General features: G+C 45.8%; 1 protein-coding gene across 1 annotated transcript; it reads left to right on the forward strand.

Moving 5' to 3' along the window:
• Positions 1-1,410: 1,410 nt before the first annotated feature.
• Positions 1,411-14,983, forward strand: LOC118947671 (keratin, type II cytoskeletal 1-like). The gene is made up of 5 exons (XM_036972591.1): positions 1,411-1,735; positions 3,977-4,288; positions 9,372-9,483; positions 11,393-11,485; positions 14,714-14,983. Exons 1-5 carry the CDS (start codon positions 1,543-1,545, stop codon positions 14,877-14,879), a joined length of 876 nt encoding a protein of 291 aa, XP_036828486.1. The 5' UTR covers positions 1,411-1,542; the 3' UTR covers positions 14,880-14,983.
• The last annotated feature ends 563 nt before the right edge of the window (positions 14,984-15,546 follow it).

Raw genomic sequence — 15,546 nt, forward strand, 5'->3', positions numbered from 1 at the left:
CTAAGCACCATTAGTTATTACTATGAATAATTAATTACAGTTAGATAACATCACAATAAAGACACAGTAGAAAAACAAGAGGCACAGTAGAGAAACAAGAGACAGTAGAAAACAAGAGATACAATAGAAACACAAGAGACAGTAGAAAACAAGAGAGACAGTAGACAAACAAGGGTGGCTACTTTGAAGAATATAACATATTGTTTGATTTGTTTAACACTTTTTTGGTTACTACATGAATCCATGTGTTATTTCATAGTTTTGATGTCTTCACTATTATTCTACAATGTAGAACATAGTCCAAATAAATAAAAACCTTTGAATGAGTCGGTGTGTCCAAACATTTGACTGGTTCTGTATATTATAAAATACATTTCTACATGTAAAATATGTGTGTATTTCCCCTATGCAGACCTGTCAACGTCCACCTTGCCCTCTATGGAAGTAACCCTCCAAGAGGCACCAGAGATTCCTCCGGAACCAGAGCAGGAGGAGGTGCTCCCGGAGGGTGCTACGCCCAGCCTGAAGGAGGTGGAGGACGCCGTGCAGGAGGCCTCGGAGCTGGCCGAGGAGCCGGGGGTCGAGGAGGTGCTGAAGGAGCTGGTAGAGAGGGTGGTGGAGGCCGCTATGGGAGAAGTGCTGAAGGAGGTACAAGGGGAGGGGAAGGAGGAGCTGGTTGAAGTAGAGGATGGAGTGGAGGAGGAGTTTGGAGGAGGAGGAGGACGGGAGCAGGAGGTGGTGGAGGTAGAGGAGGAAGGAGAGGTGGAGGAGCAAGGAGAACAGGAGGATGCCTTGACTGAAGTGGTGGAAGAGGAGGTGGAGGTTGGAGGAGAAGGGGAGGCCACTGAAGCTGTGTCTGTAGAGGAGGAGGTGGGGAGAGAGGAGGTGCTGGGAGAGACAGCAGCTGAGTCTGAGGAGGAGAGTATAGCAGAGGAGGTGAAAGATCAACTAGTGGAGGCCCCTGTTTTTCCCCTCACTGAGGGAAAGGTTGTGCAGGATACTACCTTCCTAGAAAAGGAGGAGGAGGAAACTACCCTCCCAGAAGAAGAGGAGGAGGAGAAGGGAGGAAGAGAGGTAGACGTAGAGGAGACGGAGGGAGAGGAGGAGGAGGCGGCGGGAGAGGAGGAGGCGATAGAGGAGAAATTAGCAACCGAAATGGTGGAGGAGGACGAGGTGCAGACAGAGCAGGAGACTGTGACTGAGGAGGCTGGAGGAGAGAAGGAGCGAGAGGGGGAGGTGGAGGTGGAAGATGAGGGAGGTGAGGGGTTAGGTGGGGAGGTGGGGGTGGAAGACTATGAGGAAATGAATACTACTCAGTCGGTAGTGGGGGAGCCAGTTGAAGAGGAGGGAGGGAAGGAGGAGGTGGTGGTGGTGGTGGGAGGAGAGGGGGAGGAGGGAAGGATGGAGGAAAGTGTGGTGGTTGTGGAGGAGGAAGAGGCTGGAGCTGAAGTAGTGATTGGGGACGCAGGGGGTGAGGCGATAGGGGGAGAGGAGGAAAGGGATGGAGAGAGTGTGGAAGAGGAAGAGAGAGATGAAGGAGTGATGATAGGAGCTGCAGACCAGCTTGGAGGTGAAGCAGGAGGAGGAGAAGGAGGAGGAGGTGAAACAGGAGGAGAAGAAGGAGGAGGAGGTGCAGCAAGAGGAGGAGAAGGAGGAGGAGGTGCAGCAGGAGGAGGAGAAGGAGGAGAGGCCGTTGAAGAGGAGACACCAGAAACCAGTCAAGCAGAGAACCAAGGTAAACTGAAGTGGAACATGAAAAACAAAAGAAAAATGTATTGATTAGATAAGTGTTCAACCCCCGGAGTCAATACCTGTTAGAATCACCTTGGGCAGCCATTACAGCTGGAAGTCTCTGGAAAAGTTTCTAAGAGATTTACACACCTGGATTGTGCCCATTATTCTTTCCAAACTTCTTCAAGTTCTGTCTTATTGGTTGTTGATCATTGTTAGACAACCATTTTTCAGGTCTTTCCATAGATTTTCATGTAGATTTCAGTCAAAACTGTAACTCGGCCGCTCATGAACATTCACAGTCTTCTTCGTAATCGACTCCAGTGTAGATTTGGCCTTCATCTCCCAGTGCCACGCCCTGACCTTAGTATTCTTTGTTTTCTTTATTGTTTTGGTTAGGTCAGGGTGTGACATGGGTGATGTATGTGTTTTTGTCTAGGGGTTTTGTATGTCTATGGGTGTTTACTAGTCTAGGTGTTTTGTATGTCTATGGTTGCCTAGATTGGTTCTCAATCAGAGGCAGCTGTTTATCGTTGTCTCTGATTGGGAACCATATTTAGGCAGCCATATTCCTTGGGTAATTCGTGGGTCATTGTCTATGTGTTAGTTGCCTGTGTCAGCACTATATTTAGCTTCATGTTTCTTTTTGTAGTTTGTTTAAGTGTTTCTTTGTCTTCATTAAAATAAGATGTGTTCATCTCACGCTGCGCCTTGGTTTCCTCCATTCAACGAACGTGACACCCTGTTGGAAAGCAGACTGATCCAGGTTTTCTTCTAGGATTTTGCCTGTTTAGCTCCATTCCGTTTCTTTTTTTTATCCCAAAAAACTCCCCAGTACTTAACGATTACAAGCATACCCATAACATGATGCAGCCAACACTATTCTTGAAAATATGGAGAGTGGTACTTAGCAATGTATTGGATTTGACCCAAACATAACACTTTGTATTTAGGATAAAAGTGAATTGCTTTGCCACATTCTTTGCAGTATTACTTTAGTGCCTTGTTGCAATGATTGGTATTCTGTTTCAGAATGATTTGTATTCTGTTTTAGAATTATTTGTATTCTGTTTCAGAATTATTTGTATTCTGTTTTAGAATTATTTGTATTCTGTTTTAGAATTATTTGTATTCTGTTTTAGAATTATTTGTATTCTGTTTTAGAATTATTTGTATTCTGTTTTAGAATTATTTGTATTCTGTTTTAGAATTATTTGTATTCTGTTTTAGAATTATTTGTATTCTGTTTTAGAATTATTTGTATTCTGTTTTAGAATTATTTGCATTCTGTTTCAGAATTATTTGTATTCTGTTTTAGAATTATTTGTATTCTGTTTTAGAATTATTTGTATTCTGTTTTAGAATTATTTGTATTCTGTTTTAGAATTATTTGCATTCTGTTTCAGAATTATTTGTATTCTGTTTTAGAATTATTTGTATTCTGTTTTAGAATTATTTGCATTCTGTTTTAGAATTATTTGTATTCTGTTTTAGAATTATTTGCATTCTGTTTTAGAATTATTTGCATTCTGTTTTAGAATTATTTGTATTCTGTTATTATTATTTGCTTCCTTCTTTTCCCTCTGTCATGTATGTTGGTACTGTGGAATAACTACAATGTTGTTGATCCATTCTTAGTTTTCTCCCATCACAGCCATTAAACTCTGTAACTGTAACTAAAATCACCATTGGCCTCATGGTGAAATCCCTGAGCAGTTTCCCTCCTCTCCGGCAACTGAGTTAGGAAGGATGCCTGTATCTTTGTAGTGACTGGGTGTATTGATACACCATTCAAAGTGTAATTAATAACTTCAACATGCTCAAAGGGATGTTCAATGCTTTTGACCAATTTACCAACATGTGCCCTTTGTGAGGCATTGGAAAACCTCCCTGGACTTTGTGTTTGAACCTGTGTTTGAAATTCACTGCTTGACTGAGGGATCGTATGTGTTGGTTACAGAGACAATGTAATCATTCATAAGGCACTGAATTTTCTGACTGAGATTACTCCACACACACACACACACCACACACACACACACACACACACACACACACACACACACACACACACACACACACACACACACACACACACACACACACACACACACACACACACACACACACACACACGTTAGCCCCTACATTCCATAGGTCCACTCTATAGTTCCCCTACCCTAGGCTTTGGGCCCTTCTCACTCTCATTCACACATGTGTGCCAAATATCTGACCCCTCCTCTAGAAGTGCTGCTGGACCCAGTTGAAGGCTCCATGAGATCCATACCAGGGAAGTCTCGGGACCCCGCTAGCCCACTCAGCCCCCACCGTCCTCGGGGAGAGACGGAGAGCAACACCATGGGAGGGGAGGAGATCCTGGAGGGTGTGGATCTGGAGTCGAACGACGCCAACAAGATCATCACGTTTCAGGACAACCTTTTGAACTTTGACCCTGATGAGGTCATTTCTACTCTGGATAACTTTGTGGAGGACATTTCTGCCAGGGCCAATGAGGAGGAGTCAGGAGAGACCAATAAGGTGGTGGAGGTCACTACAGGTACTGACAACTCAGGGAACTGTATCCTGTATTATAACTACAGACAACAGGGAACTGTATCCTGTATTATAACTACTGACAACAGGGAACTGTATCCTGTATTATAACTACAGACAACAGGTAACTAACTGTATTATAGCAATAAGGCAGATCTGTGGTTTCTGGTGTATAGTGCCAATATACCACAGCTAAGGGCTGTATTTATCACGCTGGTTTAAATGTGTCGGGAGACAGGCGCAGGAATGCGTAATAGGGGGTTTAATTTCCCAAATTACAGCGTGCAGTGCGACGGCACGGGACCGAAAACCAAACAAAAACGTAAACAAAACACAGGGTTGAATCCCAAACAAAAGAGCGAGGAGTACCTCGAATAAATAAGACAATGATTAACACCACGGGACGAGACCCGTAATCACCTGCACAAAATACGTGGCACGAAATCCCAAACAACACAGCTACTCACACGAACCAACGGACAATGTAACAATAATCGACATGACAACGGTAAACCAATGGCACACTTTGGTTTACCACACTAGTGTAACAGGAGATAGACTAGTGTCCTGTCCAGGGGGTGTCCCGGTACATCAAGCTGTCTCCCTATAGAAACAGGAGATAGACTAGTGTCCTGTCCAGGGGGTGTCCTGTACATCAAGCTGTCTCACTACTGAAACAGGAGATAGACTAGTGTCCTGTCCAGGGGGTGTCCTGGTAAATCAAGCTGTCTCACTACTGTAACAGGAGATAGACTAGTGTCCTGTCCCGGGGGTGTCCTGGTACATCAAGCTGTCTCCCTACAGAAACAGGAGATATACTAGTGTCCTGTCCAGGGGGTGTCCTGTTACATCAAGCTGTCTCACACTACATAAACAGGAGATAGACTAGTGTCCTGTCCAGGGGGTGTCCTGGTACATCAAGCTGTCTCACACTACACTACAGAAACAGGAGATAGACTAGTGTCCTGTCCAGGGGGTGTCCTGGTACATCAAGCTGTCTCACACTACTGTAACAGGAGATAGACTAGTTTCCTGGTACATCAAGCTGTCTCACACTACTGTAACAGGATATAGACTAGTGTCCTATCCAGGGGGTGTCCTGGTACATCAAGCTGTCTCACACTACTGTAACAGGAGATAGACTAGTGTCCTGTCCAGGGGGTGTCCTGTACATCAAGCTGTCTCACACTACAGAAACAGGAGATAGACTAGTGTCCTGTCCAGGGGGTGTCCTGTACATCAAGCTGTCTCACTACAGAAACAGAAGATAGACTAGTGTCCTGGTACATCAAGCTGTCTCCCTACAGAAACAGGAGATAGACTAGTGTCCTGTCCAGGGGGTGTCCTGGTACATCAAGCTGTCTCACTACTGTAACAGGAGATAGACTAGTGTCCTGTCCAGGGGGTGTCCTGGTACATCAATCTGTCTCCCTACAGAAACAGGAGATAGACTAGTGTCCTGTCCAGGGGGTGTCCTGGTACATCAATCTGTCTCCCTATAGAAACAGGATATAGACTAGTGTCCTGTCCAGGGGGTGTCCTGTTACATCAAGCTGTCTCCCTACAGAAACAGGAGATAGACTAGTGTCCTGTCCAGGGGGTGTCCTGGTACATCAAGCTGCCTCACTACAGAAACAGGAGATAGACTAGTGTCCTGTCCAGGGGGTGTCCTGGTACATCAAGCTGTCTCACTACTGTAACAGGAGATAGACTAGTGTCCTGTCCAGGGGGTGTCCTGGTACATCAAGCTGTCTCACTACTGTAACAGGAGATAGACTAGTGTCCTGTCCCGGGGGTGTCCTGGTACATCAAGCTGTCTCCCCACAGAAACAGGAGATATACTAGTGTCCTGTCCAGGGGGTGTCCTGTTACATCAAGCTGTCTCACACTACAGAAACAGGAGATAGACTAGTGTCCTGTCCAGGGGGTGTCCTGGTACATCAAGCTGTCTCACACTACACTACAGAAACAGGAGATAGACTAGTGTCCTGTCCAGGGGGTGTCCTGGTACATCAAGCTGTCTCCCTACAGAAACAGGATATAGACTAGTTTCCTGGTACATCAAGCTGTCTCACACTACTGTAACAGGAGATAGACTAGTGTCCTGTCCAGGGGGTGTCCTGGTACATCAAGCTGTCTCACACTACTGTAACAGGAGATAGACTAGTGTCCTGTCCAGGGGGTGTCCTGTACATCAAGCTGTCTCACACTACAGAAACAGGAGATAGACTAGTTTCCTGTCCAGGGGGTGTCCTGTACATCAAGCTGTCTCACTACAGAAACAGAAGATAGACTAGTGTCCTGGTACATCAAGCTGTCTCCCTACAGAAACAGGAGATAGACTAGTGTCCTGTCCAGGGGGTGTCCTGGTACATCAATCTGTCTCCCTACAGAAACAGGAGATAGACTAGTGTCCTGTCCAGGGGGTGTCCTGGTACATCAATCTGTCTCCCTATAGAAACAGGATATAGACTAGTGTCCTGTCCAGGGTGTGTCCTGTTACATCAAGCTGTCTCCCTACAGAAACAGGAGATAGACTAGTGTCCTGTCCAGGGGGTGTCCTGGTACATCAAGCTGCCTCACTACAGAAACAGGAGATAGACTAGTGTCCTGTCCAGGGGGTGTCCTGGTACATCAAGCTGTCTCACTACTGTAACAGGAGATAGACTAGTGTCCTGTCCAGGGGGTGTCCTGGTACATCAAGCTGTCTCACTACTGTAACAGGAGATAGACTAGTGTCCTGTCCCGGGGGTGTCCTGGTACATCAAGCTGTCTCCCCACAGAAACAGGAGATATACTAGTGTCCTGTCCAGGGGGTGTCCTGTTACATCAAGCTGTCTCACACTACAGAAACAGGAGATAGACTAGTGTCCTGTCCAGGGGGTGTCCTGGTACATCAAGCTGTCTCACACTACACTACAGAAACAGGAGATAGACTAGTGTCCTGTCCAGGGGGTGTCCTGGTACATCAAGCTGTCTCCCTACAGAAACAGGATATAGACTAGTTTCCTGGTACATCAAGCTGTCTCACACTACTGTAACAGGAGATAGACTAGTGTCCTGTCCAGGGGGTGTCCTGGTACATCAAGCTGTCTCACACTACTGTAACAGGAGATAGACTAGTGTCCTGTCCAGGGGGTGTCCTGTACATCAAGCTGTCTCACACTACAGAAACAGGAGATAGACTAGTTTCCTGTCCAGGGGGTGTCCTGTACATCAAGCTGTCTCACTACAGAAACAGAAGATAGACTAGTGTCCTGGTACATCAAGCTGTCTCCCTACAGAAACAGGAGATAGACTAGTGTCCTGTCCAGGGGGTGTCCTGGTACATCAAGCTGTCTCACTACTGTAACAGGAGATAGACTAGTGTCCTGTCCAGGGGGTGTCCTGGTACATCAATCTGTCTCCCTACAGAAACAGGAGATAGACTAGTGTCCTGTCCAGGGGGTGTCCTGGTACATCAATCTGTCTCCCTATAGAAACAGGATATAGACTAGTGTCCTGTCCAGGGTGTGTCCTGTTACATCAAGCTGTCTCCCTACAGAAACAGGAGATAGACTAGTGTCCTGTCCAGGGGGTGTCCTGGTACATCAAGCTGCCTCACTACAGAAACAGGAGATAGACTAGTGTCCTGTCCAGGGGGTGTCCTGGTACATCAAGCTGTCTCACTACTGTAACAGGAGATAGACTAGTGTCCTGTCCAGGGGGTGTTCTGGTACATCAAGCTGTCTCACTACTGTAACAGGAGATAGACTAGTGTCCTGTCCCGGGGGTGTCCTGGTACATCAAGCTGTCTCCCTACAGAAACAGGAGATATACTAGTGTCCTGTCCAGGGGGTGTCCTGTTACATCAAGCTGTCTCACACTACAGAAACAGGAGATAGACTAGTGTCCTGTCCAGGGGGTGTCCTGGTACATCAAGCTGTCTCACACTACACTACAGAAACAGGAGATAGACTAGTGTCCTGTCCAGGGGGTGTCCTGGTACATCAAGCTGTCTCACACTACTGTAACAAGAGATAGACTAGTGTCCTGTCCAGGGGGTGTCCTGGTACATCAAGCTGTCTCACACTACTGTAACAGGAGATAGACTAGTGTCCTGTCCAGGGGGTGTCCTGGTACATCAAGCTGTCTCCCTACAGAAACAGGATATAGACTAGTTTCCTGGTACATCAAGCTGTCTCACACTACTGTAACAGGAGATAGACTAGTGTCCTGTCCAGGGGGTGTCCTGGTACATCAAGCTGTCTCACACTACTGTAACAGGAGATAGACTAGTGTCCTGTCCAGGGGGTGTCCTGTACATCAAGCTGTCTCACACTACAGAAACAGGAGATAGACTAGTTTCCTGTCCAGGGGGTGTCCTGTACATCAAGCTGTCTCCCTACAGAAACAGGAGATAGACTAGTGTCCTGTCCAGGGGGTGTCCTGGTACATCAAGCTGTCTCACACTACAGAAATAGAAGATAGTAGTAGTCTGTGAAGGACCTCTGCGTTACTCTGGACCCTGATCTCTCTTTTGACAAACATAGCAAAAATATTTCAAGAGCAGCTTTTTCCCATCTACACAACACTGTAAAAATCTGATGCTTGGAAGCTTGTACGATTGGAGCCATGTCTGATGCTGTGTTAATGTACCTCTCTCTCCTCTCTTCTCCTCTCCTCCTCTCATCCCCTGTTCAGAATCAGGCCTGGAAGCTTGTACGATTAGAGCCATGTCTGATGCTGTGTTAACGTACCTCTCTCTCCTCTCTTCTCCTCTCCTCCTCTCATTTCCTGTTCAGAATCAGGTCTGGAAGATTGTACGATTAGAGCCATCTCTGCTGCTGTGTTAACGTACCTCTCTCTCCTCTCTTCTCCTCTCCTCCTCTCATCTCCTTTTCAGAATCAGGTCTGGAAGCCTGGAAGATAAGAGCCATCTCTGCTGCTGTGTTAATGTACCTCTCTCTCCTCTATTCTCCTCTCCTCCTCTCATCTCCTGTTCAGAATCAGGTCTGGAAGCCTGGAAGATAAGAGCCATCTCTGCTGCTGTGTTAATGTACCTCTCTCTCCTCTATTCTCCTCTCCTCCTCTAATCTCCTGTTCAGAATCAGGCCTGGAAGCCTGGAAGATAGGAGCCATCTCTGCTGCTGTGTTTCTGGTGCTGGAGACCATCGTCATCATTGTCTACGTCCTCAAGTGTCGTGACAAAACTAACAGGTGGGTCTGTAGGTAGAAACCAAACTAACAGGTGGGTCTGTAGGTAGAGATGGAACTAACAGGTAGAAACCAAACTAACAGGTGGGTCTGTAGGTAGAAACCAAACTAACAGGTGGGTCTGTAGGTAGAAACCAAACTAACAGGTGGGTCTGTAGGTAGAGATCAATCTAACAGGTGGGTCTGTAGGTAGAAACCAAACTAACAGGTGAGTCTGTAGATAGAGATGAAACTAACAGGTAGGTCTGTAGGTAGAAACCAAACTAAGAGGTGGGTCTGTAGGTAGAAACCAAACTAACAGGTGGGTCTGTAAATAGAAACCAAACTAACAGGTGGGTCTGTAGGTAGAAACCAAACTAACAGGTGGGTATGTAGGTAGAAACCAAACTAACAGGTGGGTCTGTAGGTAGAGATGAAACTAACAGGTGGGTCTGTAGGTAGAAACCAAACTAACAGGTGGGTCTGTAGGTAGAAACCAAACTAAGAGGTGGGTCTGTAGGTAGAAACCAAACTAACAGGTGGGTCTGTAGGTAGAAACCAAACTAACAGGTGGGTCTGTAGGTAGAAACCAAACTAACAGGTGGGTCTGTAGGTAGAAACCAAACTAACAGGTAGGTCTGTAGGTAGAAACCAAACTAACAGGTGGGTCTGTAGGTAGAAACCAAACTAACAGGTGGGTATGTAGGTAGAAACCAAACTAACAGGTGGGTATGTAGGTAGAAACCAAACTAACAGGTGGGTCTGTAGGTAGAAACCAAACTAACAGGTGGGTCTGTAGGTAGAAACCAAACTAACAGGTAGGTCTGTAGGTAGAGATGAAACTAACTGGTCGGTCTGTAGGTAGAAACCAAACTAACAGGTGGGTCTGTAGGTAGAAACCAAACTAACAGGTGGGTATGTAGGTAGAAACCAAACTAACAGGTGGGTCTGTAGGTAGAGATGAAACTAACAGGTGGGTCTGTAGGTAGAAACCAAACTAACAGGTGGGTCTGTAGGTAGAAACCAAACTAACAGGTGGGTCTGTAGGTACAAACCAAACTGACAGGTGGGTCTGTAGGTCGAAACCAAACTAATAGGTTGGTCTGTAGGTAGGAACCAAACTAACAGGTGGGTCCTGTAGGTAGAAACCAAACTAACAGGTGGGTCTGTAGGTAGAAACCAAACTAACAGGTGGGTCTGTAGGTAGAAACCAAACTAACAGGTGGGTCTGTAGGTACTGTACTAAGCCTGGAACAAGAGGTAGAGATGAGGGACTAGTAAAGAATGGGAAATACATTAAACATGCTACCTTAGAACTATGAAATATACCCATTCTGGAACACCTTAACATTCTACCTTAGAACTATGAAATATACCCATTCTGGAACACCTTAACATTCTACCTTAGAACTATGAAATATACCCATTCTGGAACACCTTAACGTTCTACATTAGAACTATGAAATATACCCATTCTGGAACACCTTAACATTCTACCTTAGAACTATGAAATATACCCATTCTGGAACACCTTAACATTCTACCTTAGAACTATGAAATATACCCATTCTGGAACACCTTAACGTTCTACCTTAGAACTATGAAATATACCCATTCTGGAACACCTTAACGTTCTACCTTAGAACTATGAAATATACCCATTCTGGAACACCTTAACATTCTACCTTAGAACTGTGAAATATACCCATTCTGGAACACAATAACATTCTACCTTAGAACTGTGAAATATACACATTCTGGAACACCTTAACGTTCTACATTAGAACTGTGAAATATACCCATTCTGGAACATCTTCTTTAAATGTCTTCTCTTTCTTGGAGATTGAGGTTATAGTTAAAATGAGGGTTGATGTTTCTGTAAAGTGTCTGGTTAGGATGCAGGGTTGATGTGTGAAACTGCGTCTCTGTGTAGCAGCCCAGCCCCAGCCAGGCTGTGTGAGGAGGGGACACGTACAGCACTGTGTAATGAAGAGACTCTACCAGCCGGAGATGGACAATGCCAACAGTGAGTCCTGAAGCTACATTACCTTAACATTATCCAGGCTGTGTCACATCCGGCCGTGATTGGGAGTCCCATATGACGGTACACAATTGGCCCAGCATCGTCCAGGTTTGGCCGGGGTAGGCCGTCATTGTAAATAATAATTTGTTCCTGACTTGCCTAGTTCAATAAAGGTTAAACAAAATAAAAAATAACTCCTGTATTTTAATTACTTACCAATTACTTACCAATTACTTACCAATTACTTACCAATTACTTACCAATTACTTACCAATTACTTACCAATTACTTGGTTACTGAACACAACCCAGGTGTCCATGTCCAAACTGTGATCAACCCCCATTAACCCTTTAACCGTCGAAACAGATATCCCACCTTAAATTCCTATTTGCTAACGACGCAAAATAAATTACTTCCAATACTTCTTCTTCTTCTTCTCTTTTTACAACAATGTTTACTTTGGAAATGACAGAGCTCTACCAGGCGGTGTGAGAACTCTGAAAGAGGCTCCTATCAGCAATGCAGTATAAAGAATGTCGATTTACATAGCATTTTTTTTTTTTTACTCATCTCAAGAATTGTGCATGCAACTACATTACCCATGATTCTTTGCTTAACATTTTGCGGTTTATCAGAGTAAAGAATAAGGTTGTTTTGCTGCCAACAAAAACCTGCAGTCTGTCTTTTACTCAATACAGATATGTTGGTTTCCTAACCTGGTCCTGAAGAGGTACAGGGAGTGCAGGCTTTAGTTCCAACCCTGCACTGAAGACCACCCGATTCAACCAGTCCTCAAGCTAACAATGAGCTGAATCAAGAGTGTTAGTGTTGGGCTGTAACAAAAGCCTGCACAGCCCTGTAGCTCTTCAGAACCAGCGTTTATGACCACCGCCCAACAACAACAACAACAACAACAACAACAACATAGTGAGGTGCAGAATACAACAGGTTTAGACTTCACTGTGAAATACTTACTGACAAGCCCTTAACCAACAAATGCACAGTTTAAAAAAGTAACAACTCAATATTAGGAAGGTGTTCTTAAGGTTTTTGTAAACTCAGTGAATATCAGTGTACATTTTATCTATTACCTGTGTGTCTCAGCATGGTTTCCTGCCTCTGAGTCTGAGTTTGGGCAAAGTCTGTTCTTGGTCTGTTGATCTGTAGTCAGTGCCCAGGAGGGTCACATGACATGAGTTAGTTTGTCCAGCTGAAGCCAGAGTATTATACTGCCTTACTACAGACCTCAGTCCAGCTGAAGCCAGAGTATTATACTGCCTTACTGCAGACCTCAGTCCAGCTGAAGCCAGAGTATTATACTGCCTTACTACATACCTCAGTCCAGCTGAAGCCAGAGTATTATACTGCCTTACTGCAGACCTCAATCCAGCTGAAGCCAGAGTATTATACTGCCTTACTACATACCTCAGTCCAGCTGAAGCCAGAGTATTATACTGCCTTACTACAGACCTCAGTCCAGCTGAAGCCAGAGTATTATACTGCCTTACTACAGACCTCAGTCCAGCTGAAGCCAGAGTATTATACTGCCTTACTGCAGACCTCAATCCAGCTGAAGCCAGAGTATTATACTGCCTTACTGCAGACCTCAGTCCAGCTGAAGCCAGAGTATTATACTGCCTTACTGCAGACCTCAGTCCAGCTGAAGCCAGAGTATTATACTGCCTTACTGCAGACCTCAGTCCAGCTGAAGCCAGAGTATTATACTGCCTTACCTCAGTCCAGCTGAAGCCAGAGTATTATACTGCCTTACCTCAGTCCAGCTGAAACCAGAGTATTATACTGCCTTACCTCAGTCCAGCTGAAGCCAGAGTACCATACTGCCTTACTGCAGACCTCAGTCCAGCTGAAGCCAGAGTATTATACTGCCTTACCTCAGTCCAGCTGAAGCCAGAGTATTATACTGCCTTACTACAGACCTCAGTCCAGCTGAAGCCAGAGTATTATACTGCCTTACTACAGACCTCAGTCCAGCTGAAACCAGAGTATTATACTGCCTTACTACATACCTCAGTCCAGCTGAAGCCAGAGTATTATACTGCCTTACTACATACCTCAGTCCAGCAGAAGCCAGAGTATTATACTGCCTTACTTCAGACCTCAGTCCAGCTGAAGCCAGAGTATTATACTGCCTTACTACAGACCTCAGTCCAGCTGAAGCCAGAGTATTATACTGCCTTCCTACAGACCTCAGTCCAGCTGAAGCCAGAGTATTATACTGCCTTACCACAGACCTCAGTCCAGCTGAAGCCAGAGTATTATACTGCCTTCCTACAGACCTCAGTCCAGCTGAAGCCAGAGTATTATACTGCCTTACTGCAGACCTCAGTCCAGCTGAAACCACAGTATTATACTGCCTTACTACAGACCTCAGTCCAGCTAAAACCATAGTATTATACTGCCTTACTGTTGACCTCAGTCCAGCTGAAGCCAGAGTATTATACTGCCTTACCTCAGTCCAGCTGAAGCCAGAGTATTATACTGCCTTACTGCAGACCTCAATCCAGCTGAAGCCAGAGTATTATACTGCCTTACTGCAGACCTCAGTCCAGCTGAAGCCAGAGTATTATACTGCCTTACTGCAGACCTCAGTCCAGCTGAAACCAGAGTATTATACTGCCTTACTACAGACCTCAGTCCAGCTGAAGTCAGAGTATTATACTGCCTTACTGCAGACCTCAGTCCAGCTGAAGCCAGAGTATTATACTGCCTTACTGCAGACCTCAGTCCAGCTGAAGCCAGAGTATTATACTGCCTTACTACAGACCTCAGTCCAGCTGAAGCCAGAGTAGTATACTGCCTTACTGCAGACCTCAGTCCAGCTGAAGCCAGAGTATTATACTGCCTTACTGCAGACCTAATCCACATCAAGGAAAGTACACTAAGAAAGAAGGTTAGAGATTTGGAAAAAGTAGTCTCTTTCTGTCATTTTCTCTCTCTCCCTCTTTCTATATTTTTCTCTTTCTCCTTCTCCCTCACTTTTTCTCTCTGATCCTCCCCCTTCCTTCCCCTTCCTTGTACCCCCTCTCCTCTCTCTCTCTCTTCTCTCTCCCCTCTCTCCTCCTCTTTACCCCTCTCTCCTCCTCTTTCCCCCTCTCTCCTCCTCTTTCCCCATCTCTCCCCTCTCTCCCAGTCCTTCTCTCTCTGTATTTTCTACCCTGCTTATCTCTCCTATTGTTTCTTTAACCCATTCTACTTCCTTCTCTCCTCTAGAATTGCTGTTCTGGACCCGTGGGACCTGGACCCCTCTCTAACCCAACAGCAGCTGCAGCAGGAGGAGGAGGAGGTAGAAATTACGGATCTACAGCTCACCTCCATGGAGGACCTGACCAACAGACCAGTAGATCTGTCACATGATGTCCAGACTTCAGTTCTATAGATCTACACAGTCAGCTGACACTCCTTCCCCCTGTTCCTCCCTTCTCTCCCTCCCCTGTTCCTGTGTCCCTCTCCCCCCGTTCCTGTGTCCCTCTCCCCCCCTTCTCTCCCTCCCCTGTTCCTGTGTCCCTCTCCCCTTCTCTCCCTCCCCTGTTCCTGTGTCCCTCTTCCCTTCTCTCCCTCCCCTGTTCCTGTGTCCCTCTCCCCTTCTCTCCCTCCCCTGTTCCTGTGTCCCTCTCCCCTTCTCTCCCTCCCCTGTTCCTGTGTCCCTCTCCCCTTCTCTCCCTCCCCTGTTCCTGTGTCCCTCTCCCCCAACCCCCCTGCCCCTGTTCCTGTGTCCCTCTCCCCTTCTCTCCCTCCCCTGTTCCTGTGTCCCTCTCTCCCCCTTCTCTCCCTCCCCTGTTCATGTGTCCCTCTCCCCCCCTTCTCTAATCCAGAACAAATTGAAGAAAGCGTACAGTATTATATAGAGCCCTTATTGCATGGAACTTCCTCCCATCTCATATCGCTGAAATAAACAACAAACCTGGTTTCAGAAAACAGATAAAGCAACATCTCGTGGCACAACGCCTCTCCCATATTTGACCTAGATAGTTTGTGTATCGATATGTAGAGTGTATTGATATGTAGTGTGTATTGTTAAATATATTTATTTAAATGGATGTATT

Source organism: Oncorhynchus mykiss, unplaced genomic scaffold, assembly GCF_013265735.2.
Source record: "Oncorhynchus mykiss isolate Arlee unplaced genomic scaffold, USDA_OmykA_1.1 un_scaffold_182, whole genome shotgun sequence".
Classification (NCBI taxonomy): Eukaryota; Metazoa; Chordata; class Actinopteri; order Salmoniformes; family Salmonidae; genus Oncorhynchus; species Oncorhynchus mykiss.